Raw genomic sequence first — 25,248 nt, forward strand, 5'->3', positions numbered from 1 at the left:
ATGTTTGCATAAATTCAAAATTATAATTTTGTCATCTGAAAGTATGTATTATAAATAACAGCTAAATATTTTCTAGCTATTGGACAGAATAACAAAGAACATTTAATTGCTTTTCAATGCAGCAGAACATCGGCCCACTTTGTGCTATTATAGTGCACAGAAAAATATGTTTACATCCAGTATGTGTGCATCGGTTTAGGGGATCTATGCATCACTGTGTACTTGTTATAATCACTTCTATGTTTACATAGAGGTCAGACCACAAGCATTAAAAGACTCAGAGGCAGGCAGATATATTCAAGTGCATAGATTCAATCCTCTTTCCATGTACCATGACTAAAACTCATTTACTCTGCCTCTTTTACTGTTAGATCTTTCTCCTGATCTATCTCTCAAATTCTTCACCAGTTGAAATGAAGGGGTAACCAGGAATTTGAAATAGAAAAGTTTTGATTACCTGCACCATAGTTCTATGATATTTTATTTAGTACATTGGCATTCCTTTCCAAGACATCAATTCATCCTGAATTTTATAAGTTTCATCTCCATCACCCTGAGAAACCTGATGAGCACTTCCAGTGTCTGTGGCTTAGAAGTAGCCCTTTTCTGTAGAAATCTTGCATTGATATTTTAATTTTACCTTTTGCTATAAACATTTATTGTGATCTTGGTGATGTCACTACCTTGTCATTTTATTGGTCATTTCTTTTTGTGATTGCAACCAAATTGTGCTTCATCATATGGGTGCAAACATTTTTTTTTTGTTAGCTATGGCATCGCATTGCTGCCACATGGTAGCCATGTAATATCATCGTTACTAGCATACAAGTTTCTGACTTTAATCTTTGCTTTACAACCTGGGTCCAGTGATTTTGGTATATTTTGATTTTCTTTTATGGCCCCTGCTTGTTTTTGACTTGTTTTTTACTTCTGCTTAATTCTTGCCCTCAAGGGTGCCTTTTTTCCTGTCTTTATATATGACAATGATTTCTGTGACCCCGTAGTTAGGATATAGCGGGTTGGATAATGGAAAGATGGATGGATAGTTTTCGCATACTCCTTGGGGTCAGATTTTACAGCGCCCCTGGAGCAATTGAAGGTTAAGGGCCTTGCTCGAGGACCCAGCAGAGTAGGATCTCTTTTGGCAGTGACAGGGATTCGAACCAGCAACCTTCGGGATACCAGTGCAGATCTTTAGCCTCAGAGCCACCACTCCGATGACTTCATGGTGCTAAGAATGGGTTGGATTTTAGAAGATACTTTCTGGCATATCCTATTAGTCTGCAATAAGAGAGAGTGATACAATTTGAAGTAGAGGGTAAAAAGCCTCATCACTTTTATATAATGAAATTTAGAGGCTGCATTTCCTATTAAACTACTTTCGCCTGTGGACGAAGGTTCGAGGCAAACAGCAGGCAGACAGCCAATGTAAAGTAAAAAGCAATTTCTTTATTCTTGGTGGCAGAAAGACCACTCCAGCCCTGTCAGCTAATGTCACTGACAGTCACCAGCAATAGCCCAATCTTGGCGGGGTGAGTTTCCATTTTATAACAGACATTTTTACATCTTACAGAGATATCCTATCACGAGACAAGGTTACACAATTCTTTGGGGGGATTCAGTAATATGCCCAAAAATTACAACACATTTGTTCAACTACTAAAGATAAAGTGAAAAAAGTCTGTTGCTGTTGATTTTACAGTCCTAGATGTTTGTTAAGATTAACAGTTTCCTGAGTACAGACTAAAAGGTCAGCAGTTTGACAGAAATGTTGCAAGTTTGTTTTTTCAGCTTTGCGTACACACTTAATTTTTATATGTAAGTCTTATTAATAAACAATCCTTAGTTCATTAGTTTAAATAAATCATATTAATAATCAATTAATCCATAGCCTATCAATACAAACTAGTAATATACTTATTTTGTTAAGATGATTATACAGGTAATGGTTTTCCTCTTTTACCAATCTTAATGCATTCATATAGTTAACACAAAGAACTCTTATACTCGCAAATATATATACATACAGTGGTGTGAAAAACTATTTGCCCCCTTCCTGATTTCTTATTCTTTTGCATGTTTGTCACACAAAATGTTTCTGATCATCAAACACATTTAACCATTAGTCAAATATAACACAAGTAAACACAAAATGCAGTTTTTAAATGATGGTTTTTATTATTTAGGGAGAAAAGAAATCCAAACCTACATGGCCCTGTGTGAAAAAGTAATTGCCCCTGAACCTAATAATTGTTTTGGCCACCCTTAGCAGCAATAACTGCAATCAAGCGTTTGCGATAACTTGCAATGAGTCTTTTACAGCGCTCTGGAGGAATTTTGGCCCACTCATCTTTGCAGAATTGTTGTAATTCAGCTTTATTTGAGTGTTTTCTAGCATGAACCGCCTTTTTAAGGTCATGCCATAGCATCTCAATTGGATTCAGGTCAGGACTTTGACTAGGCCACTCCAAAGTCTTCATTTTGTTTTTCTTCAGCCATTCAGAGGTGGATTTGCTGGTGTGTTTTGGGTCATTGTCCTGTTGCAGCACCCAAGATCGCTTCAGCTTGAGTTGACGAACAGATGGCCGGACATTCTCCTTCAGGATTTTTTGGTAGAGAGTAGAATTCATGGTTCCATCTATCACAGCAAGCCTTCCAGGTCCTGAAGCAGCAAAACAACCCCAGACCATCACACTACCACCACCATATTTTACTGTTGGTATGATGTTCTTTTCTGAAATGCTGTGTTCCTTTTACGCCAGATGTAACGGGACATTTGCCTTCCAAAAGTTCAACTTTTGTCTCATCAGTCCACAAGGTATTTTCCCAAAAGTCTTGGCAATCATTGAGATGTTTCTTAGCAAAATTGAGACGAGCCCTAATGTTCTTTTGCTTAACAGTGGTTTGCGTCTTGGAAATCTGCCATGCAGGCCGTTTTTGCCCAGTCTCTTTCTTATGGTGGAGTCGTGAACACTGACCTTAATTGAGGCAAGTGAGGCCTGCAGTTCTTTAGACGTTGTCCTGGGGTCTTTTGTGACCTCTCGGATGAGTCGTCTCTGCGCTCTTGGGGTAATTTTGGTCGGCCGGCCACTCCTGGGAAGGTTCACCACTGTTCCATGTTTTTGCCATTTGTGGATAATGGCTCTCACTGTGGTTCGCTGGAGTCCCAAAGCTTTAGAAATGGCTTTATAACCTTTACCAGACTGATAGATCTCAATTACTTCTGTTCTCATTTGTTCCTGAATTTCTTTGGATCTTGGCATGATGTCTAGCTTTTGAGGTGCTTTTGGTCTACTTCCCTGTGTCAGGCAGCTCCTATTTAAGTGATTTCTTGATTGAAACAGGTGTGGCAGTAATCAGGCTTGGGGGTGGCTACGGAAATTGAACTCAGGTGTGATACACCACAGTTAGGTTATTTTTTAGCAAGGGGGCAATTACTTTTTCACACAGTGCCATGTAGGTTTGGATTTTTTTCCCTAAATAATATAAACCATCATTTAAAAACTGCATTTTGTGTTTACTTGTGTTATATTTGACTAATGGTTAAATGTGTTTGATGATCTGAAACATTTTGTGTGACAAACATGCAAAAGAATAAGAAATCAGGAAGGGGGCAAATAGTTTTTCACACCACTGTATACATTTTCGTAGCATAAGCTGGTTTGCATAATAACATATTTTCCATCCACCCAAATGCACACAGATAGTAATCATCAAGGCATTTTAGACTTGTTTATCTAAGTACAAAAATTTCATTGCACTAAGGCATAGTCACGAAATCTTCTTCCTCTCCCTTGGACTAGGTCAAAATGTCCTCAGCCCAAGATTCTTTGTTCAACTATTATTTAATATATTGATTACAATTTTTTATTATTCCACACGCCTTAAAAAGATCATTTCAGAAAATCATTTACATCTTACCTTGTTTTGGAGTTTCAAGGTTCCAGGCTGACTCACATCTAAAAACACCACTGAATCCCTTGCTCCCACATAAAGAGTGTTACTGTCCTCACTCAGGAGGAGAGTGGTTGTGTTCTTGAGATTTGATTCACCAAACCAAGACACTCGTTTAGATGAATTTATACCTGATAGAACAAACAAAGCCTATATTTAGATGATTTTAATTTAGCTTGAATACTTTGAATACAGCAGTGTGCCTATCTGCGGAGAGAGTATCGACCTTGTTGAGAGGTTTACTTACCTTGGCAGTGACATTCATGTTTCTGGTGACTCATCCTATGAAGTCAGTAGATGTATTGAGAGAGCATGGGGGGTCATGAGGGCACTGGAAAGGGGTGTGTGGCGCTCCCGATATCTTTGCAAAAGGACGAAGGTCCAAGTCTTTAGAGACCTGGTGCTTCCTGTTTTGCTATGTGGTTGTGAGACATGGACGCTATCCAGTGACCTGAGACTAAGACTGGGCTCCTTTGGTACTGTGTCTATTCTGAGAATTCTTGGGTACTGCTGGGAAAGAAAACTTCAGGGCCCCGTAAAAAATCTGATTTTGTGTGTTGTCCCATGCCAATTGGTTTGCATGTATTGTTGCTTGGTTTACTTAACTTGACTCTGATAACTCCTCCAACAAACCTAAACTTAACTATAGTGTAAGCAGGACATATCATGTAACATCATAGATATTTAATGTAAAATGAAAACATCCTCAACACAGTGGTGCTCTGGAGGTTCACAGCCTGACTCTGTTAGGGTTATTGCTGTTTCATGAATCATCAAATTATCATCATTGACAGTCACATGTTATGAAAATGAGCAGATGGATGGCTTCAAGTCAACACTGGTCAGGTAAATAAAAAATAAGAAATGAAAGCATGAAGGAGCAGCTCATACAGTGGCATTTAGAACTGCAAATTTGTCCAGCTTCCAGTAGGCTAGCTAATGTTACATCAATTTCCACTACACTAAAGCTAGCAGTTTACTGGGGTAACAACGAAGTAGCATTATGTGAAATAGTTTTTATATTTTGTATTTAACAGATATTATCTGATGTTACAATACTTAACTGACACATGGTTGAGGATTAATTATTACTGCCAACTAGACCTCAGGACCACTACACATTGTTAAAGGCTGCTAACGTTAGTCGACATATTAAGTGCTGAGTGTTATTGCATTGTGGACATGTTTGTAAATTTCACCGACACACAGGTTCTCCTGCTTACTAACATAGGCACCATGTCCTGGGGGATTATCCATAGAGGCTCCCATGGATGCAAAAGTTAAGGAGCTGTGGATACTGCATATGTGTTGTAAATATAGTGGTATCTTGCACTTCAGGTGAATGTTATAATGTCTCTTAGCAGTTAAGTGGTAGTTTTCAAATGTACAATGTAATATATGGTTTAATGGTGCTGTAAAAGTGTTGAGGAAGGACTTTTTTACTTCTTGAACCTGTCTGCCATCTGTCTGCACTTGTAAGTTTTGTCTTGTTCAACTTGCCTAAAGGCTTGGGTGGAAGGGCTTTTTGTGTTACTGACACCTTGTACTTTTCTAAGCAAATGTGAAGAGATGTTTGTATTTTCAGGCCATGAAAGTGTCAGTTTAAATGCTTCATCTGAACTGTTGTTGAACCTAACATATGTTGGTGTGTGGTTGTGGTGTGTTTTTCTTTTCATCCTTATCTTATCTGAACATGTATGAACCCTGTCCTGGGAGGTTTTCAGGAGTGACTCCCATGTATGCAAAACATAAAGAGCTGTTATAACAGGATATATGTTGTAAATGCATTCTTCTGAAAACACAATGCTATCTTTCCTTTTCGTATCAGACATGCATAATCACTTGGCCATTGTTTTCATGTCAACTAAGTCAGGCACGCATATGCACCTGTGCGTTTACAGTCATTAAACGCACACTGCCATGTCTCAGCTGGACATGAGAAGAAGTCACAGCCCATTTTCAGTGCCACCAGGTCATGTGGGTCAAGGGTCATGTGGCGTGTATCACGGTATGATTGAGATCAAGCTTCAAGGGCCAAGGGTGCTTGAAAAAGTCTGCGACAGACAAACTACCCTTAGCATGTTAGATATATATTGATTATGTAACAACAATCCACAGCTATGAGTAAATTAAATTATCTAATAAAAATTAGTTTATCAAAGGGAGGCATACGGCACAAAATCATGTTTAGCAAATGTGTAAATTAAACCATGCTTTAAAAAGGCATTTTATTGTCATTTTAAGCTTATTCTCATTTTAATATCTACAGAATCTTCTTCTTTCATAAGATGACATTGGAAAGTGAACACCAATGCAATAATTCAGCTTTTGTGGGCAGCAAAAACAGGTTAATGGGGTGTTGTAAAAAGCTTCGTAAATATGTAATCCTAACATTAAAGCCACAGGGCACATGTTGAGGGTGTGAGCATTCTGAGTAAGAGTGTCTTATGATTTACATGTTGACATCATAGAAAGAGCACTGCCCTCGGCCCCACTACCCAAATGTTACTCTCCTTTTATCTGCCCTGCCCAACAAACCTGCTAGCATACCACGCCAGCTATATCCCAAAACTCCTAATGCAAATATTCGATGAGAAATAAAGCCAATATTCTACTCTAATTATAAACCATCTTTTATTGCATGTCTTTGCTAAGTCTAATTCTCGAAACAACTATTAAAATGTAGGAAAGAAATTCTGGTGACAGGCTGGGTCATAGATGTACTGTATTAATTTATCCTGCTTACTAATTCAGTTATAAAGAAAAACTTCACATCTGATGAGAGAATTAGTTATTATATGTAATTTTCGCCAGATTCTACATATGTTTACATATATGGTGCTTCTGGAATCTATTTGCTCTAGTTATACAAATAAATTAAGTATAATCAACAAAACCCCCTTATGCAAAACACAAACACAACAAGACAAATTATTTAGGTTGAAAATCGACAAGCTACTATTTTGCCTTTTGAATTTCCAGTGTTTGAAAGTGATCTTAAATTCCACTCTCTCACTACCTTACTGCATTAAGTACAGAAGAAGAGATCAACATTTTGCTTATATTACTTTGCTTAGAGAATTTTAGCATTTTACAGAGCTCTTAAAAAGTAACAGGCATCACAGGTCAGTGATTAACACTGCTGTCTCACAGAATCAACATCAAAGTTGAAATACTGGCCTGATTCTCTGTCTGCATACAATTTGCTCAGTCTCCTTATGTCCGGGTGATTTTTTCCCCTGAGTACTTTAGTTTTCTTTCCACATCCCAAAGCGATACATAACAGATTAATTTGGGATTCTAGATTGGCCCCTTTGTGGATGGATGTGTGATTGTATGAGCCTGCAATGGACCTGGAAGTGCGTCATAATCCCGTGACAAGAATAAACGACGTGCTTCCGGGGCGAAGATATGGACTATTTACCCTGACCTGGAAGGGATAAGGACTTGTGGACTGTGGGGCTGGAACACCTCCGGGTCAAGGGGTATAAAAAGACTCTGGGAAAGCCCAGACACTGAGCTGAGCAGGGAGGAAGGGTGGCTAAGTGTCTGGGAGTCGGAGGATTTGTTTATTGATTATTTATGAGTAGTGTCGAGTGGAAGGTGCTTGGTGCACTGTGTTACAAAAAAATAAAAGAGTCTTGGACTTTTACTTGGTGTTTGGAGTGGTACCTGAGGGTTCAAGGGAGCAATAGTGCCCCCTACTGCTACATAGGTAATTATGAACTTACTCATAACACAGATGGCATACCATGCAATACTCCCAGCCAGTCCCCTCTGAGGACTTCTTTGACTTAGAAGATTTGCATTTTTAGTTAAAATGTTGGCCTCTCTGGTATTCAGAAACAGCATCTACAATAGTTCATTTTACACATAAGCTCCTTTTTACTTATTATCTTCCCCTCTTCAACTTCATCCTCTTGGATTTCCATTTAAGGAGAATGTTTTTTTAAATGTGAGACCTCATAAATTAAAAAAGGTCACACAGCTATGCTGTTTTTTGAGTGTGCTTATCTTCTGGAAAAGTTTCTGGAATGAAGACAAATAAGTATATATGTGTCTGTTGCGGCATGCCTCTACACTTGGAAAAAGTTCAAAGAAGATAAGTACTGTATAAGAAAAAATTTGACTTTTATAAAATAAACTTAAGGGAAAATAAAAGCAGGGGTTGAACACAAAATGCCATACTAACAAGAACAGGAAAAAAAACCCTGCTGACTCACTGTCTTAAGTCCATGTTGGCCTACTATGAAGGCATGCTAAGCTGCCCATCTCCTTATTATTGTCAACGACACTTCCTTACTTGTCTTGCATCTTGCGCTCTCTTTCATAACATTGGCTTCTACTCTTCCTGTCAGTTGATTTTAGGACTGCATCAGTACCACACCCTTGTTTTTGTTTTGTTTTGAGGTCCTGTCTTCATCAGGTCTTTTTATTTCATGTTTTTATTTATATCCACACCTTTGCAGTCTAAGAGTGTCTCAGAACTTCAGGTGGGAAAGGTTTCCTACCAAAATTAGTTGCAGGCAGAGGTGTATAAAAGACATCTGCCTGCCATTAGCTTCTTGATGAAAGACAGAAAAAGGGTCAGAATTGGGAGAAGGAGAAAACTGAAGTGTTGAAACCATAATGAGACGAGGAAACTCAGTCAATGAACATAACTACTAACATAATTTAAGTCAGAAAACCAGAGATCAAAATATAGAAAAATGCTATATAAATGCAAAGAATTATTATTATTAAATATTGTTTTTTTTATTTTATTGATTTTATTGTAATCACACAACATTCCATACAAAGATTTTAACAAAAAGAGGATCAAAAACAAATCAACCCCCACCGATGAGAAAGAGAGCATGGCTAGCAGAGTAAAATTTAAAACTAGTGAAAATAAGTAAATAGATTAATTAATAAATGAATAAAGATAAATGGAAAAGAAGAAAAAGAAATGGGGAGAGAATCTGCTTCCTATGTGCTTTAAAAGCTTATTCTAAAATGCTATTGATTAGATCCTGCCATGTTTGAAAAAGGTTCTGCACAGATCCTCCAAGTGAGAATTTGATTTTTTCCAGTTTCAAATAGTATATAACATCAGTTACCCACTGACTTAGAATAGGTGAGTTAGGATTGTTCCAGTTGAACAAGATAAGTCTACGTGCCAATAGTGAAGTAAAGGCAATTACAGTTTGTTTGTCCTTCTCCACTTTAAGCCCATCTAGGGTTACACCAAACACAGCTGTTAATGGTTTAGGGGGGATTGTAACATCAAAGCTGTTTGAAAGGCATTTAAAAATTTTGGTCCAGAATGATGTTAATTTGGTGCAGGCCCAAAACATGTGACCTAGTGAGGCTGGAACTTGATTGCAGCGTTCGCAGATTGGATCTTGCCCTGGAAACTTTTTGGACAATTTTAAATGAGACAGATGTGCTCGATATATAATTTTGAGTTGAATAATTGTATGCTTTGCGCATATGGAGCTTGAATGAAGTCTCTGCATTGCTACCTTCCACTCCTTTTCTGAGATATTGAGTGAGAGATCCTTTTCCCACTGTCCTCTTGGATCTTTAAAACGGAGGGACTGTAAACTTGTTTTATATATTGCAGACATGCTGTCTGAGTCCTCGAAACTGAGCAATATTTTTTCCAGCATAGAGGGAGGTGGGAGGTGAAGAAAATTGAGCAGGTTCTGCTTAACAAAGTTTCTAATTTGAAGGTAGTGAAATAAATGTGTTGCTGGAAAGTAAATAAATTTTCTTAGGAAGACACAAAGCAAACTTTGTTATCAGCAGCTTGGATAACATGGGGGGAATTGGGGTACATTTTAACTCCATCTCTGCAATTATCTGTTGGTGAGTACTCCGGGGGACACAGCCTCTAGTGACGGGAAAGCTACAAGGAGATGGTGAGAATCAAAACAAAAATCCAAAACATACAACATTGCTGTCGCATGAAATAGCTTAGCTGCTGTGTTTATAGCCTCACACTCTTTGCACATTGTGTATTTAAATGTATTGCAAGAAGGTTTTGGTTCAGACATTTGATTTTTTTTTTGTTTGTTTTGGATTCAGTTTTGTCCTTTTTGGATTTTGTTATTTTGCATTTCATAATTAAATATTGATTTTGATGCAGTTTGAGGCTTATCCATCTTTCAGTTTTAGGCATTTGCGTTATGATTCTGTTTAGCCTTGGTTCATTGAGGGTTTCATCCCTTATTTTTATTTCAAACTCTTTCAAATCCTTTCTCTACTGACTGCACATGGTAGCAAGCTATAATTAGTACTTGGAATCAGAACCTAGAGCAAGGTTTAAATGTGAGCTAAGGTCAAAACTGGGTAGCCAGCAATCTTTGTTAGAATCTTTGTTAGTTGTGGTAATTATACTTCAAATACACATTATATTCTATATGGTGTTCCACAGGGGTCTGTCCAGGTCCACAGCTCTTTTTGATCTATATGCTTCCTTTAGATCAGATTATTTCAAGGCATAACGAAAACTACCACAGCTATGCTGACGACACACAACTGTATTTATCAATAGCGCTTTATGACCCTGACTCTCTCGGTTCACTAAGCCAATATCGTACTTGTGTTTCTGAATGGAGGAGTAGTCATTTTCTCAAACTGAATAAGGAAAAAAAACAGAAATCTTAGTGATTGGCATAAAATGATATAGTGAGGGAATTAGAAATAAACTTAATCCATTTGGTTTAAACGTCAAGTCAGAGGTAAAGTATTTAAAGGTAATTGTTGACTCTGACTTGAATTTTAAGTCATATATTAATCAGATCACTAGGAGAGCATTTTTCACTTCAGAAATATAGCAAACATTAGATCCCTTATAACTCTGCAAGATGCTGAAAAATGAGTTCATGGTTTTGTTTATAGTCAACTAGGTTAATGTAATTCACTCCTCTCAGGACTACCCAAAAAAGACATCAATCGATTGCAACTAGTGCAGAATGCAGCTGCCAGAATCTTAACTAGGAAAAGAAAATCCGAGCACATCTCTCCAGTTTTGATGTCACTACGCTGGTTACCTGTGCCATTTAGACTTGACTTTAAAAAACTGCTTATGGTTTACAAAGCCTTAAATAATCTCACTCAGTCCTATATTTTGGAATATCTCTAACATTACATTCCATCCACACCTGCTTATTATTCCAGGAGCTAAATGTAAAAGATGTGATGAAGCAGCTTTCTGCTGTTATGCACCTAAAATCTGGAATAGCTTACCTATAGAAATTCACCAGGCTAATACAGTGGAGCACTTTAAAAAACTGCTAAAAACCCATTATTTTAATATGGCTTTCTTATAGCTTCATTTTAGTGCAATCCTAATATTCTATATATGCATTTAATTATCTTTTTTATCATGGCTCCGTAATCCATACTAACCTCTACTTTTTCTGCTGTTTTTTTCTGCACTACCACCCAAGCAAAGCACCATGCATTCCTTACATTGATGGATTGAAGGCCAGATGTCCACATGACCATCATCATCAAGTTCTTCCATGTGAAGCATGTGAACCATGAGGACTGATTTAGATCATTTATGTTAGGTAGAATGCCAAGTGGGGCCTGGGCAGTCTTGTGGCCTCAGAACCCCTGCAGATTTTGTTTTTTTTTTCTCCAGCCCTCTGAAGTTTTTTTTTTTTGTTTTGTGTTTTTCTGGCTTCCTGGCCATTGGCCCTTACTTTATTCTTTGTTACTTTTTAATGCCTAATCTTATTTTTATATTTTTCGTTTTCCTTTCTTCATCTTGTAAAGCACTTTGAGCTACACCATTTGTATGAAAACATGCCATACAAATAAATGTTGTTGTTGTAGATAACAAAACCCAGGACATGTAACATAAATTGTAGTAAAAGAACAAGCTAAAAGTATCAAAAGTCAAATTAGAATACACGTAGCTGGAGCCAAGAGGAAAAGCACAAATTTAAATCAGGGACAGAAGAGAGTTCATAATTAAAAATCCTCTTTCATTAATCACACAAACAGAATGCAATGCATTTCTTTGAATATCCACAGATGTGGACAAACCAGCAAGTGTCTGAGGCTGACCTTTATACACTTGACTACATGATGTCACACACCATTCTTCTGCTTGATCTTACCTAGCAAGTGCCCGGTAACAAAGACAAGAATCACCAAATGGTGGTGGCTATAACAAAAAACTGTACCACACAAGATTGATATTCTTTTTTGACATTGTGAAAAACACATCTATTACAAAAGTAAATGTACAGTAACAACTAGATTCCTTGACCTTTAAAACTCCCAAAACAACGTCTCAGATATTTTTAGAAACCAAGGAAAGACTTTAAAAATTCAAATAAAGCCAGATCATTAGTATTTTTCTACTATCATCAGTATTTATTTACTATTTGTTTAATTATTTGTAAATATTGGTATTATATTATTATTTTCTTTAATATGTTCTTTATTTATATTGTCACTCATGTGCTTCATAGGGTCACCTTCCAGACTCATCCGATGTCATACTGCGCATACCACACAAGCTATATCCCAACTCTCCTAATGCAAAAAATAAATAGTAGAATGCATGTATAGTGTACTAGACCTACAGCCACCATTCTGCTCTAATTATAAACCATCTTTTATTTCATGTATTTGCTAAGTCTAATCCATGAAACAACTATTAAAATGTATGAAAGAAGATCTGGCTAATAGGCTGGGCCATAGAATTATTAATGTATTCCTGCTTGCTAATTCAGTTATAAATTAATCTTTTAGCAAAAGACCTATCTGGTGTAAGAAGTAATTATTATATGTACATTTTTCGCCAGGCTCAACATATGCTTATATGGTGTTTCTGGAGTCTATATGCTCCACCTATATAAATAAATTATGCTTAATCAACAAAACCCCTATATTCAAAACACAAACACAACTAGGCATATTATTAGGGTTGACAATTGACAAGCTATTATTTTGCCTATTGAACTTCCAGTGATTGAAAGTGATCTTAAGTTCCACTCTCTCACTACCTTATTCAATGTGGTCTCTGTCTGCATAGAATCTGCTCAATCTCCTTATGTCAAATTCATCCTCCTGGATTTCCATCTAAGGAGATTTTTTTTTAAATGTGACACCTCATAAATTAAAAAAGTATTTACATTATTAGCCATTTTGCTCCAGCTGCCTTTTAACTACTGCCCTGTATTTATATATCTTACATTTAAGGCTGTAGTTAATTTTTAACCTTTTATTAAATTTTAATTAATTCATGCATTGATTTTACTTATCTGCTTATTTGGTTCAGTGACATGGAAAGGCTTTGATGTCATTGTGTGTAAGGCAGGAACCATTTAAAGATGGTGTGCAAGTAGAACACCCACTCACATACAGTGCCAGTTTAGTGTCGCCTATGACAAAACTATATTTTCTTCATTATTCTTTTTATTTCCTCAATCAAAAGAGGTCTTTAAAAATTTCCCATCAAAACATCTATTTTATGAGCTAGCTTTGTCTTTTACTGGGTTACAACAGTCCATCCACTCATATTGGTTTGACTAAATGTCACTTATCAATCTAACAGGCATTTCTCAGAGATGTGGAGGAAATTAAAGCACCTAGAGAAAACCTGCATGGAAACAGGGATAATGTGCAAATCCAGGATGCAGACCTCTGTCTCATTTCCACTTTTCTGTAGTGTGCTCTGTTGAGTAACTTTCCCCTCTTGTTACAAATCCTACCTTCTGGATTGATCTTTAGTTTCTCTTATTTGGCTAACATTAGTAGTGACAAAAGTTTGGATGGTCTCATGCAATCAATCTTCAGACTGTCTTTCATTTCATGTGTGGAGATTGTCTTATTAATTGAACCTTTCTTGAGCTACTCATGTCCTGGATTAACAGGTCATCCAGTTCAAGAAAATGGTTTAGGGCAGGGTGACCAGTAATCAGTACCACCACCTCACTTCTTAACTCCTGGAGTTTCTTGTTACAGTATCTGTCTTGAGGGCCTGCTGCTCGTGGCTTCTTTTCTAATGTGTGCTCAAGTTATAAGGTTAAAAAATTTGTGTACTTTTAGTTAAGAAAACACCTGTGTAATATAGGTAGGGTGGACTAAAACGGGTGGCACGGTGGCGCAGTGGGTAGCGCTGCTGCCTCGCAGTCAGGAGACCTGGGATTGCTTCCCGGGTCCTCCCAGTGTGGAGTTTGCATGTTCTCCCTGTGTCTGTGTGGGTTTCCTCTGTGTACTCCGGTTTCCTCCCACAGTCCAAAGACATGCAGGTTAGGTGCATTGGCGATTCTAAATTGTCCCTAGTGTGTGCTTGGTGTGTGTGTGTGTGCCCTGTGGTGAGCTGGCACCCTGCCTGGGGTTTATTTCCTGCCTTGTACCCTGTGTTCGCTGTGATTGGCTCCAGCAGACCCCTGTGACCCTGTAGTTAGGCTATAGTGGGTTGGATGGATGTACTAAAATGTTTTTGACAAATGACCTTGCCGGTACTTATTAGTATCTTTATCAAATTACAGCTGGTTTAGTATAATGGTATGGTTTTTGATTAATTGATTATTCAGTCTTTTTACTGTTCCCATCACCTTTTAAGATAAATATAGAGGGATTATATACATATATATTAACCTTTAGTATATGTTATATATGCTCTGTTTTGAATTTTATGGGTTGTTTCAATCTATTGCACTGTCCAGTGCTCCTCAGGCTATGTGGTCTTAAACAAACACCTAATTGAATTGAATTAATGTATTAGGCTATTTTGCACAAAAGTTAGTACTGTTTAAATAAGAGACAGGTCCATTACTCTAAATTATAGATACTCTGCCAAATTATTTTTTGTTAATACCCCTTTTGGAGGATGCATTAATGTTGTGTCTTGACATGTAAAAATGATTTTTCTTTAGTTTCCAGTTTGTCTGGTCCTGATGAAGGGAGAGAGTCCTGAAATGTGTCAGTCTGATGGACAACAATGTTAATATTCATTGTCACAAGTTTAAATCCTGAATACTATGGCTATGTTGACCCTCTGGACTGTCTTACTTATAACTAAGGGTTGTTTATTTGAACTGCTCTATTTTTGTAAAATGTTTATAACATTAGAAGCCTCAATGCTCAAGCTATAATGTTAAAAATGTTTGTACTTGTAGTTAAGAAAACACTTGTGTAATACAGAGTGGGTGTACTAAAATGTTCTTGACAAATAACCTTGCTTATTTCTCATTTTGTAATCGTTTCTAATCAGGTCAGGCATCCCTTTACCTGCTCCCTTAAATTTCCTTCATTACACTGTTTGTGATCCACTTACTTTTTACTAAAATTAGTTTAATTTGTTCTGTACTTTCTCCAGCATCCTAATACAAATCCGATTCTTCCCTGGTGCTGTGGGGCAACAGTTGTGAACCCCCCCCACACACACACATTTAATGGCTTATTAAGATGTCACAAGATGTTTTGCCTTACTTTGTACCGAGTTATTTATTTATTTTTAAATATAAAGAGACACTATTCAGAGTCAAGCAAGTCACTGCAACTGTTCTAATCTTCTCAAAGCTGTGCACTACAAAACAGGACCTTCTTCTGTTTGTGCTACTGAGTATTTTTGAAACCATCCATTTTTGTTGTAAATGTCTCATTATTGTGTTAGCTGACTGCCTACTTGTATATTAAGGTGAAAAATAACCAAGTTGAAAGTACAGGAAGGAAGTGTGAGGTATGTCACAATGAATTGTAACTGAAGACTGATGGTTAAAAAGCAAACCCACAACTCACAACAAGAAAACACTTTATAGTTGAAGTTCTTTTAGCAAACAGCCTAATTTTTACAAGGTTCTAAAAATACTTGCTGTTGCATGTTTAAGACTATTGCAATGGTAAGGCACAGAGCAGTTTAAATTCAGTACTTACTTGTGGAAAGTGTCAATCCAGGTAATGCAGCTGAAACCCACAGCAGGAGCATTAAATGCAGGCACAAACGGTAGGTTATATACCTCCAAGCCATGTTCTGTGAGGTGAGGCGTGGCACACCTGTATTAAGTAAGCCAACCCAGTGAAGAGACACCAGTCAGTCATAATTCAGCAAGAGACAGGTATCAAGCCCACTTTGTCTTGACTGTGACAATAAAGCAATTCGGCATCCTTTTTTTTTTAAACCAGACTCTCCTACCCCTGCATTATGTCTCCTTGTGCCTAATGCATGTGTTATCAACATGTAGCTCATGAGTCACTCTGATAAATTATCAGGCCCTGGATTACTACATGTTCATCTTTAAATTGCTCCTCCTTTTAGGGTGTTGCCTGGATTAGGGAACAGAGATCTTCTAGTTACAGCAGACTCTTCAGTTTTTAGGAATTGCTCAATCTAGAGGCTTATTGTTCCACAAAAGGCACTTTAACCTTTAAAGCTCTTTTTACATTGGTGGAAAGTTAATACTTGAAATATCTAAACTGTTAGCCTGGATTCACACATACGTCCTGCAAAACCTAACTATTCAGCATTCGCTCAGTACAGATAAGCTCATATATAATGCAAGAATATAAACACCGACTGAGGCTAACTACCTCAGTTTTGATACTTTACTAGGGGTCTAAAAGTTTCACCCCTCATGAGACGTCCTAACCGGGAATTTGCTTACATTTCGATCCATCTTCAGATTACATCCCCGTATGGGCTACACTTAAGAATAACTTAGCAAAGGCCAGGAACCACTACTCTTGTCAGGCTTTTGCATCTCAATGGCTAATTCTGAAAGGTTTACCCAGTCTGGCATCACTTTAGGTGTCCATAATTGTGCTGTACTTTCCATGTAATCACCTGTATAATTAGAGAGTAACTAGGTGATATTACCTTGTATTTACTGTGTAACACAATGTGATGCTGTGGTTAAGTACTCAACTGTAATTGTTATTCCACAATTTATATGCGTAAGTACTTATAAAAATTGTGCTATAACAATTACAATTGTGTAATTATAGTGTTACATTAAATTAAACAGTAAATACAAGGTAATAACACATACTCTGTAATTATACTGGTGATTACATGGTTAAGTATGGCAGAAGCCAAGGACTAATCACTACCCCTGTGAGTACATAACCAAAATGGACACAGTTTATTTCATTAGTAATCTGTCATTGCAAAATGTCAGTAAACAACAGGACAACTTCAGCAAAGCAATACTCAGACTATTCCAATCATTTGTTATGTTTATTTGAGAGAGGAAGCAAGTGTAAATGTTAGATTAGAAAACATCTAATCTGAACGATTTATATCAGGGTCACAAAGCAAACTGTTTCAGGTGGTCAAGTATGTTGCTTGGGAGCAGAGGGGCAGTTTGCAGGCTGTAATTGGCAGTTGTTTCTCTCCCTGTCCTCTTCCTTGCCTGAATGGTTATTTTAAAATGCTTTGAATTTATAGAGCCTTGCTAACTGCCTTATGTAAAATATTGCATTAGTCAAACATTTTGGACAATTTTTTTTCCCATGGTCTGGTTGATTGTTATTTAACTATTGGTTATACATGAAACATGTTAATCTTAAAGTCCAAGCCTCCATTTCACATATTTTACAAGCATACACACACTGATCACTTTATCTAAGCTTAAACATATACATTCTAATAAACAGTGCCATTCTTTTAACATTTTTACTTATTTTCCCAGAATTCCTGTGTGTCTATTTTGCATACACCCCAGAATTCTGGCTAGTGGCCAAATTTGATTAAACTACCTCATGAATATTAATGATCTAATGGGTTCATTTTTACCTGCTTGCCATTTCATTTATAGTCATTTCCCACATGAGCTCTGAGCCCAAAGATTTAGAGTAAATTATCTAAATAATTCTAAAATAAAAAGACTGAAATAAAGCACACATTACATATTAAAAGTTGTACTTAGCACACTGTAAAAGCACAATTTTCCAACAGTGTTACACTTACTGAAGAGGGTGAACTGAAAAATATATTTTAATTGTAAAAATGTGAATCAGAAGAATAAAAGTTGCACTTCTCTTTAATCTTTCTTCAAAGGGTCCATTCCCACATCCTAAAGGTGCTTTTCTTAGGTTGGTTGGAAATGTAAATCAGCTCTGTATTTGTGTCAGAATGGGCCCTGACCAGGCTTGATTCCTGCTTTTGACCAGTGTGAAAAAATGTAGAGGTAACAGTAGTTATGTATTCTGGTTTGCAGTGCACATTGAAATATATAAACATTTGTTTGAAAATGTCATGAAGGAAACTACTGAAATAGTTAAACTAGTATACTAGGAGGAAGGTTGATATAATACACAGAATGTACTAAAAAGATGACTAAGAAATCTGCAGATATTCTGTAAACAATAAGACTGGACAGTTGTTACAGACAAAGAAATTTAAATGGTGGTGGCTCAACTCAAAAGATATGAGAAGAATAAGAATATAATAAAATTGTCTTTTATTTTTAATAAATCATATGGGTGTAGACCAACAACCCAACTAGAGTAACCGTATGCATTGATTGACACTGTTATGTAAATTCAGTTGCTTATAAAAGAGACCTATACCCTTAATATTTTGATCATTCTGATCACACTGTAACAGGCTGCTGCAATGGATGCCTCTTCTTCAGCATTGTGCTGCAAGAGTAATAAATGATGCAGATGGACAAGCTTTCTCCTGCCTGATTTTTGACTCAGAAAGGTTTTTATTAAATTTGCCCTGGTAGAGGATAAGTTTCTTTCTTTAATTAAGATGTCAACTTCTATCATACCTAATTGCTCTCGTGTTAACCTCCAGTCCTTGAATTGGAGAAGCAGGTTTGTTTTTTTAAAGAATTAAGAAGCCTTTGCCCTAGAGCTCTGAGCCAACTAAATAGTTACAATCCAGAAGCATGCTTTTAAACGAGTGGTGTACAAAGAGATTTCTAAAACTAATTTTAGATGATTAGGTTGGATAGAGGAAAAGAGGAAGGCCTAAGAGAAGGTTTATGGATGTGGTAAAATAGGACATGCAGGTGGTGGGTGTAACAGAGACACTTTACTATAAAATGAGTGCAATCAAGGACTTCCATTCCTAAGCTGCCTCTTAAATATCTCAGTGTAGAGTAACAGACAACTGTCTTGATTGACAAAGGAGCGCCAAAGTATTTTTCAAAGCCACAAGCTTATGCTTTTAACAAAAATATTGCTAAAGTTTTTATCTAGCTTTACACTGAAAATTTCATGATGTGGTTTGTAATGTGGCCCAATCATTCTGTTACAACACAAACTGAAAATTGCAATATAAAATGGGAAGCAGAAGAAAAACTGAACAACAAGAAACCTAAAAAGAAAGACTACCAAGTGACCTGAGATTGAAGGCGATTGTGTGTCCATAGCTGCTCTGCTGGAATTACTGACTTCTTGATGATGTGTGGGAAATTAGGATGTGAGCATGCACTTTATGGTTGAAAATACAAATGAAAGCTTCTTTTTTTCTCTTTATATTTTCTCAGTTTTTACAAGTAGAAGGACACACTCCAACTAAGCATGTGACAGGCAGAGCGTGCATCCTAAAACCACCATGAAATGAGACGCAAATATGATAAAGTGGAGTGTGAGAGGCAATACGCAGCTTCGTAAAAAGAAAGGAAATGTACTAAAACTAATGAATAAGATGCAGTTTTGTGTGTCACCGCATTAGCTTTTATTACATTCAATTGTATTAGACAATAGTAAAACATTGTGTGTCCTGCAATGTGATGAACAAATAAAGAGTGCAAGTGTGCCATCACTAGAAAAATTAGTTAGGGTTAAATGTGTATGTGGGCGGCACGGTGGCGCAGTGGTAGCGCTGCTGCCTCGCAGTTAGGAGACCCGGGTTCGCTTCCCGGGTCCTCCCTGCGTGGAGTTTGCATGTTCTCCCCGTGTCTGCGTGGGTTTCCTCCGGGCGCTCCGGTTTCCTCCCACAATCCAAAGACATGCAGGTTAGGTGGATTGGCGATTCTAAATTGGCCCTAGTGTGTGCTTGGTGTGTGGGTGTGTTTGTGTGTCCTGCGGTGGGTTGGCACCCTGCCCAGGATTGGTTCCTGCCTTGTGCCCTGTGTTGGCTGGGATTGGCTCCAGCAGACCCCCGTGACCCTGTTCGGATTCAGCGGGTTAGAAAATGGATGGATGGATAAATGTGTATGTTGTGAATTACCTTGTTGGATAACCCTGTGCTAAAAAAAGGCCTAACACAAACTAATGTTGAGATATAAACTTTGGGGTTCTCAGTTTAACGCAAGGAATGATGATATAGTGGTTGATGACGCTGCCCTTCTGCTCCAGAGTTCTTAGTTTGAATCCCAGTTTGGTCACTGTCTGTGTGGAGCCTGCACACTCTCCTCATGTCTGTGTCCATTTTATTTTTTCAGTGTCCAAAACGCATACTAATTTGGTTTGTTGGCCATTCTAAATTTGAGGAAACGGGATCTGTGATGGACTAGCAACCTGTCCAAGTTTGGTTCCAGCCTTATGCCCAATCCCAGTCGACTATGCTTTCAGCCTCCACAAACCCGAATTGCATTTACCATACATTAATGGATACAATTTTACTGTAGCAGTCTCATGGTGGCAGACACCGGCCTTTTGTTCTTGGCCTGGTTGTTTTTAGCAAGGAATCTGCATATTCTCTATGGGTTCATATGGGTATTCTCCCACACCCTAAAGACGGGCCCCATAGGAATATAGATTGGATGTAACCCGCAGTAGAATTGTGTCCCATCCATAGATAGCACAGGCCATGTGCATGCTGCTGCTTTAGCAGTCTCTGTCTTTCTACACCAGTTGTGACGGAACACAGGTACCATTCCCTTAATCGGCAGGGAGGTCAGTATGATAGAACAATGGAAGGAGGCTCAGTCTCAGAAATATATGCCTCTCCAAACCTCAGAGCATCCCTGGGCTTCAGCACTCATTCCCATAACAGCAAGGCATCATAGGATTTGAAGTGCTGTGAGGCATCCCTGCTTGGGTCCATGGGTGCCACCAGAGGGTGCTACAAGGAGTTACTCTCCCTGCTTCAGAGAACTTCCAATTGACCCAGAAGTAGTTCCATCAGGCTATGTCCTGGCACTGGAAATACTCCCGAGTCCAAGATAAAAGGAGTCACTCAACTTCACTCAAGTGGAGTCAGCGCTGGGAGGAAGGAAGCCACACTTGTCTTAGAGGAGTAGCAGTGTGATGGGGAGAGAGGAAGCGTGAAAGAAGGAGAGACGACCTGTTTATTGTTTGTATAAGGTATTCTTGTAATAAATACACTTTTATTTCAGCCTGGGACTGTTTTGTGTGTTCGTGATTGGGGATTTGGAGCACAGTGACATACCGTAGCCTTCACTACGTGTAACAGTAAATGCAGATTTAAAGAATGGGTGAATGAAACTGCTTCAGTGGGCTGGTGCCCTGCCTGGAGTTTGTTTCCTGCCTTGCACCCTGTGTTGGCTGGGACTGGCTCCAGCAGACCCTCGTGACCCTGTAGTTGGGATATAGCGGGTTGGATAATGGATGGATGGATGGATGAATGAAACTGTAGAGTATCCACATGTGATTATGGGGAAGTACAGTGTAATAAAGACAAAGCAAACAAGCACTTAGAGGTACAGTGAGCCCAGTTGAAGCAAATGCCTGATACCTCAGGGTAATGTGGTAACGCGCACCTCCACCTTAAAATATGCATTCACCTGGACACTTCATACACTAGAGGTCTCTCTGAGCCTGCATTCTCTCCAACTAAGTTGGAAGATTGTTCCTGCCCTGCCTAAATAAATTTTACAAGTATATTTATTTATTTAAACTAAATTTACAATGTGCATGCAGCATTACTTCCTGTGGATTTATAGAAGAGAATACATGATTTATAATTACAGTCTACAAAGGATTAATTTTGAGTTCTCACTTTGCTTCTTAAATAATCTTACTTTTTATATAATGTGTTTGCAAAAAGACTATAGTTTTTTCTCACTGAAAGTTACCTAATCAACTTCCAGTCACATTTTATGTAAAAAGGCCTGCATGTGGTCTAGGTGCAATAGCATTGCACAATAACACCTAAGACTGCTGGTTCATTTCCTACCTCTGACTCACTTGACTCTGACCAATTCACTTAACCTGCTTGTGTCCCAACTGTTAAAATCATGTAAGAAGTTGTAATGGGTGCTAATCTTCTAAGGTGAATAAAGGTGCCACCCATATATACCAAAAAGGATTTTTGTGCACCAAGTGGAAATACTATAATACGGTTAAATATTAAACTACACATTGTGTGAGGAAATCTGTTCATTCATCCATTTTGTTCACCAAAGTAGTTTAGGTAAAATTTTGGCGGGGACTGTGGAGGCATCAAACACAAAACAGCAATCAGCTCTGGACAAGGTGACAGTCCATTGCAGAGTACAGTCACAAGAACTGAGCTAATTTAAAGTCAGTAATCAATGTGAATGTGTTTGGGATTGAGTAGGGAAACTGGACCATGGGCATAGGGGAATCATCGCAACTCCATCAGATGGTTTGTCGTGTGGTGGGTGCGGCAACATGATGTCTCAGTGCATGCTTCCAACCTCTCCTCCTCTCCATAGAGACAGGTGCTACACTGTGAATCAAATGTTCAGCTCTTAAGTTTTCTGGCAGAAAAACTGTCTTATCCTGCTGCCCAGGAAATATATATTTACAATGAAACAAAAATCTTTATAAAAACTGATAACAGTTAATTTCAGGTACAAACATTCATAGGTCTTGGGTATCAAATTACCTTTAAAAGTGGATAAATTGTTTCACCCAATTTTATGTGTTATAAAATTCGGCATGTGGCATAATCAGAATCGGAAATACTTTATGAATCCTGAGGGAAATTATTTATGTTACAACTGTACAAATAGACAAAGGCACAAGTAACATTGAGAGTAAGTATAAAAAAGCATGTAAAATAAAAATCTAATATATAAAGCAGAGTCGATGTGTGTGTGTTTGTTTGTCTGCCATACAAATCTGCACCGGGCATCCGATCGGCATCAAACTGGGCATGGGGCTCCTTTGTGACCAGGAGAAGGTCATGGGGTATGTTTGGTTCGGAAAAATGTTTGTGGTGAACCGCAGGGCACCTTTTCACCGACACATCCTTCGGCACACGTCCCCGTATCTATCTTTGACAAGATGGCCGCACATTCCAACAGACGTTCACTGCAGCGCCATCTAGCGGCAGCTTTGGTCTCTGTGCATCGCTCTTTATCCATGTTTCTTTAAATTGCCAACAGATGGTGGAAATGTCCACGTATGAGAAGGCCAACTGCTTTGATCGGGTGAAGAGGAACTGCTGTATGGATGTAAAATGTGAATGACCCAGTAAGCGTGACTGGCTGACACACCCGCGTTTCCGCACGTCACACTCCCACACTCACTGATAGTGCTGTACTGTATTTCATTCGCCAACGTCCGTTATATGCAATCACGTTTGAACAGAGACTCGGCTTAAAAAGACACCATCCTTCCCCCACCATTTTCCCCAAACGCAGCACCGGTTGTATGTCACTTCTCTCTGTAGTTACCATTGCCAACATCCGTTAGATGGCATCACGGTTCAACACAGACGCTCCTTACAAACAGAGCACCCCTCCACGCCATTTATCCCAGTATGGTTTCAGTGCTACTCTTTCTCAATGGCTTTCCGTATTTTTAGTGCTATTTGCTCGCTTTCCGACTCACAGTATGATTTCAGTGTTGCTCTTTCCGACTGACTGCTGCTATTTTAAATAACGTAAATTCATCTCACTGTGATGCTTATTCCGTACGTAATACCATGTAATACATTATAATTGTCCTGCTTTTCGCTAATATACCCATGCCACCGAATCTATTTCTATGTTCTGTTTCTTTCATTTGGGAAATTCACCAGTTATAGATTCCTGGGCAATGCCGGGTACTCCTGCTAGTAGAATATAAATATCAAAATAAAGTACAATAAATCCTCATTCATCAAACTCTACAGGTACATGATGAATGAAATACAATAAATACTATCCCTTTGAGTATCTTACAAAATCCCTAGTATACTAAACAATAATAGCACACTGAGCTTCAAGTATTTTACATAATAATATTGCACATTCTGAGAGCAAAACGTAATTCACATGAGAAGAAAAGACAAGTTATTGCACATCTAAGTAGTTGAAAATATACTTGGATATCCATTAAAGAAAAAGGGAACAGCTTATTGTGTGGATGATTGACTAGAAGAGCAGTTATAGAGTCTGATGGCTGTGGGGAGGAAGGATTTTCTATGGCATTCAGTGGAGCACTTTATGCTAGTCAGTCTACTTCTGAAAACTCTCCTCTGTCCAACCACAACACTATGAATTGGGTGATTAGCATTATTAATAATAGGCTGAAGCCTAGACATCATTCTCCAATATGCCAGTTTCCAAGCTGTCCAGTTTAATTTCCTACCACAGAGCCAGCCTTCTGAATGTATTTGTTTAGCCTCTTAATCTCTACGACTTTCATGTTGCCCGCCAGCATCCCCGTGTTGCAGACTGCAAAAGATATGTATATGTATTTGTAGAAAATACAGTTTACTTTGACCCTTCTTATATATGGCCTGTGAATTCTTGGACCAGTCTAGCTTAATGTTCAGATAAGTACCAAAACTGATTTTTTTTTTGCATACGCCCAGTATTAATAAGATGATTGTTGTATGGTGTATACTTTATTTTGTTCCTTTACTGTCATACCCCAGAACCAAATGAATAGACTGTATATTTAAGTAAAAACATCTGAATACTTTAAAAGGATACTCCATGTAATTTTAGCAGCTCTCTTGCAGATGTACCACTCTGAGTGAATGTGCCCCATGATGAACTGGGAAGCACCCATTCAGTACTGTTTTTATTCTTCCTCCCTTAGTGGCTGGAAGAAGGTCCCACTCCTCAATTCTCAGCCTGGTTAGAAAACTGAGGGACAGAATGCATATTGTGAAATATCGGGGGAGCCACAAACAAGCCTGAGTTCCCCTTAATAAGTAATTTTTAACAGGTTGGGAGTTTCTTTTATAATTTAAATTGCATTAGTCAGTTTTCATTATTTTATTTTTAAAACTTAAATTTAAAAATAAAAATATTAATAGAAACTGCCAATTTTTGTTATAAATGTTAGTTTTAGGTGACATTTCTGTTTTAGGTACAGTAAATGTGTGCAGAAGCCAATATATCACAAACTGTCATACTTCTCTTTTTAAGAATTTCAGTTGAAAAGAATTAAAGCTTACAAGTTAGCCTTGGTCACATGTTTATGGGCCACAGAAAAATGTACAAAACCATCAGTGATAGTCAT

At 38.0% G+C, this 25,248-nt stretch overlaps 1 protein-coding gene across 1 annotated transcript in view; it reads right to left on the reverse strand.

Annotated features, from left to right (window-relative positions):
- The window catches only part of LOC120538345 (semaphorin-4B-like), a 53,430-nt gene extending 37,287 nt beyond the window's left edge, over positions 1 to 16,143 (reverse strand). Inside the window, exons 1-2 of the mRNA XM_039767812.1 lie at positions 15,841 to 16,143; positions 3,922 to 4,085 (exon numbers count right to left, since the gene is read on the reverse strand). Of these exons, the coding sequence (XP_039623746.1) occupies positions 3,922 to 4,085; positions 15,841 to 15,934 (258 nt within the window). The 5' untranslated portion in view covers positions 15,935 to 16,143. The remainder of the gene's footprint in view (positions 1 to 3,921; positions 4,086 to 15,840) is intronic.
- Positions 16,144 to 25,248: the final 9,105 nt, after the last annotated feature.

The sequence above is a fragment of the Polypterus senegalus genome, chromosome 1, assembly GCF_016835505.1.
Source record: "Polypterus senegalus isolate Bchr_013 chromosome 1, ASM1683550v1, whole genome shotgun sequence".
In the NCBI taxonomy this organism is placed as follows: domain Eukaryota; kingdom Metazoa; phylum Chordata; class Cladistia; order Polypteriformes; family Polypteridae; genus Polypterus; species Polypterus senegalus.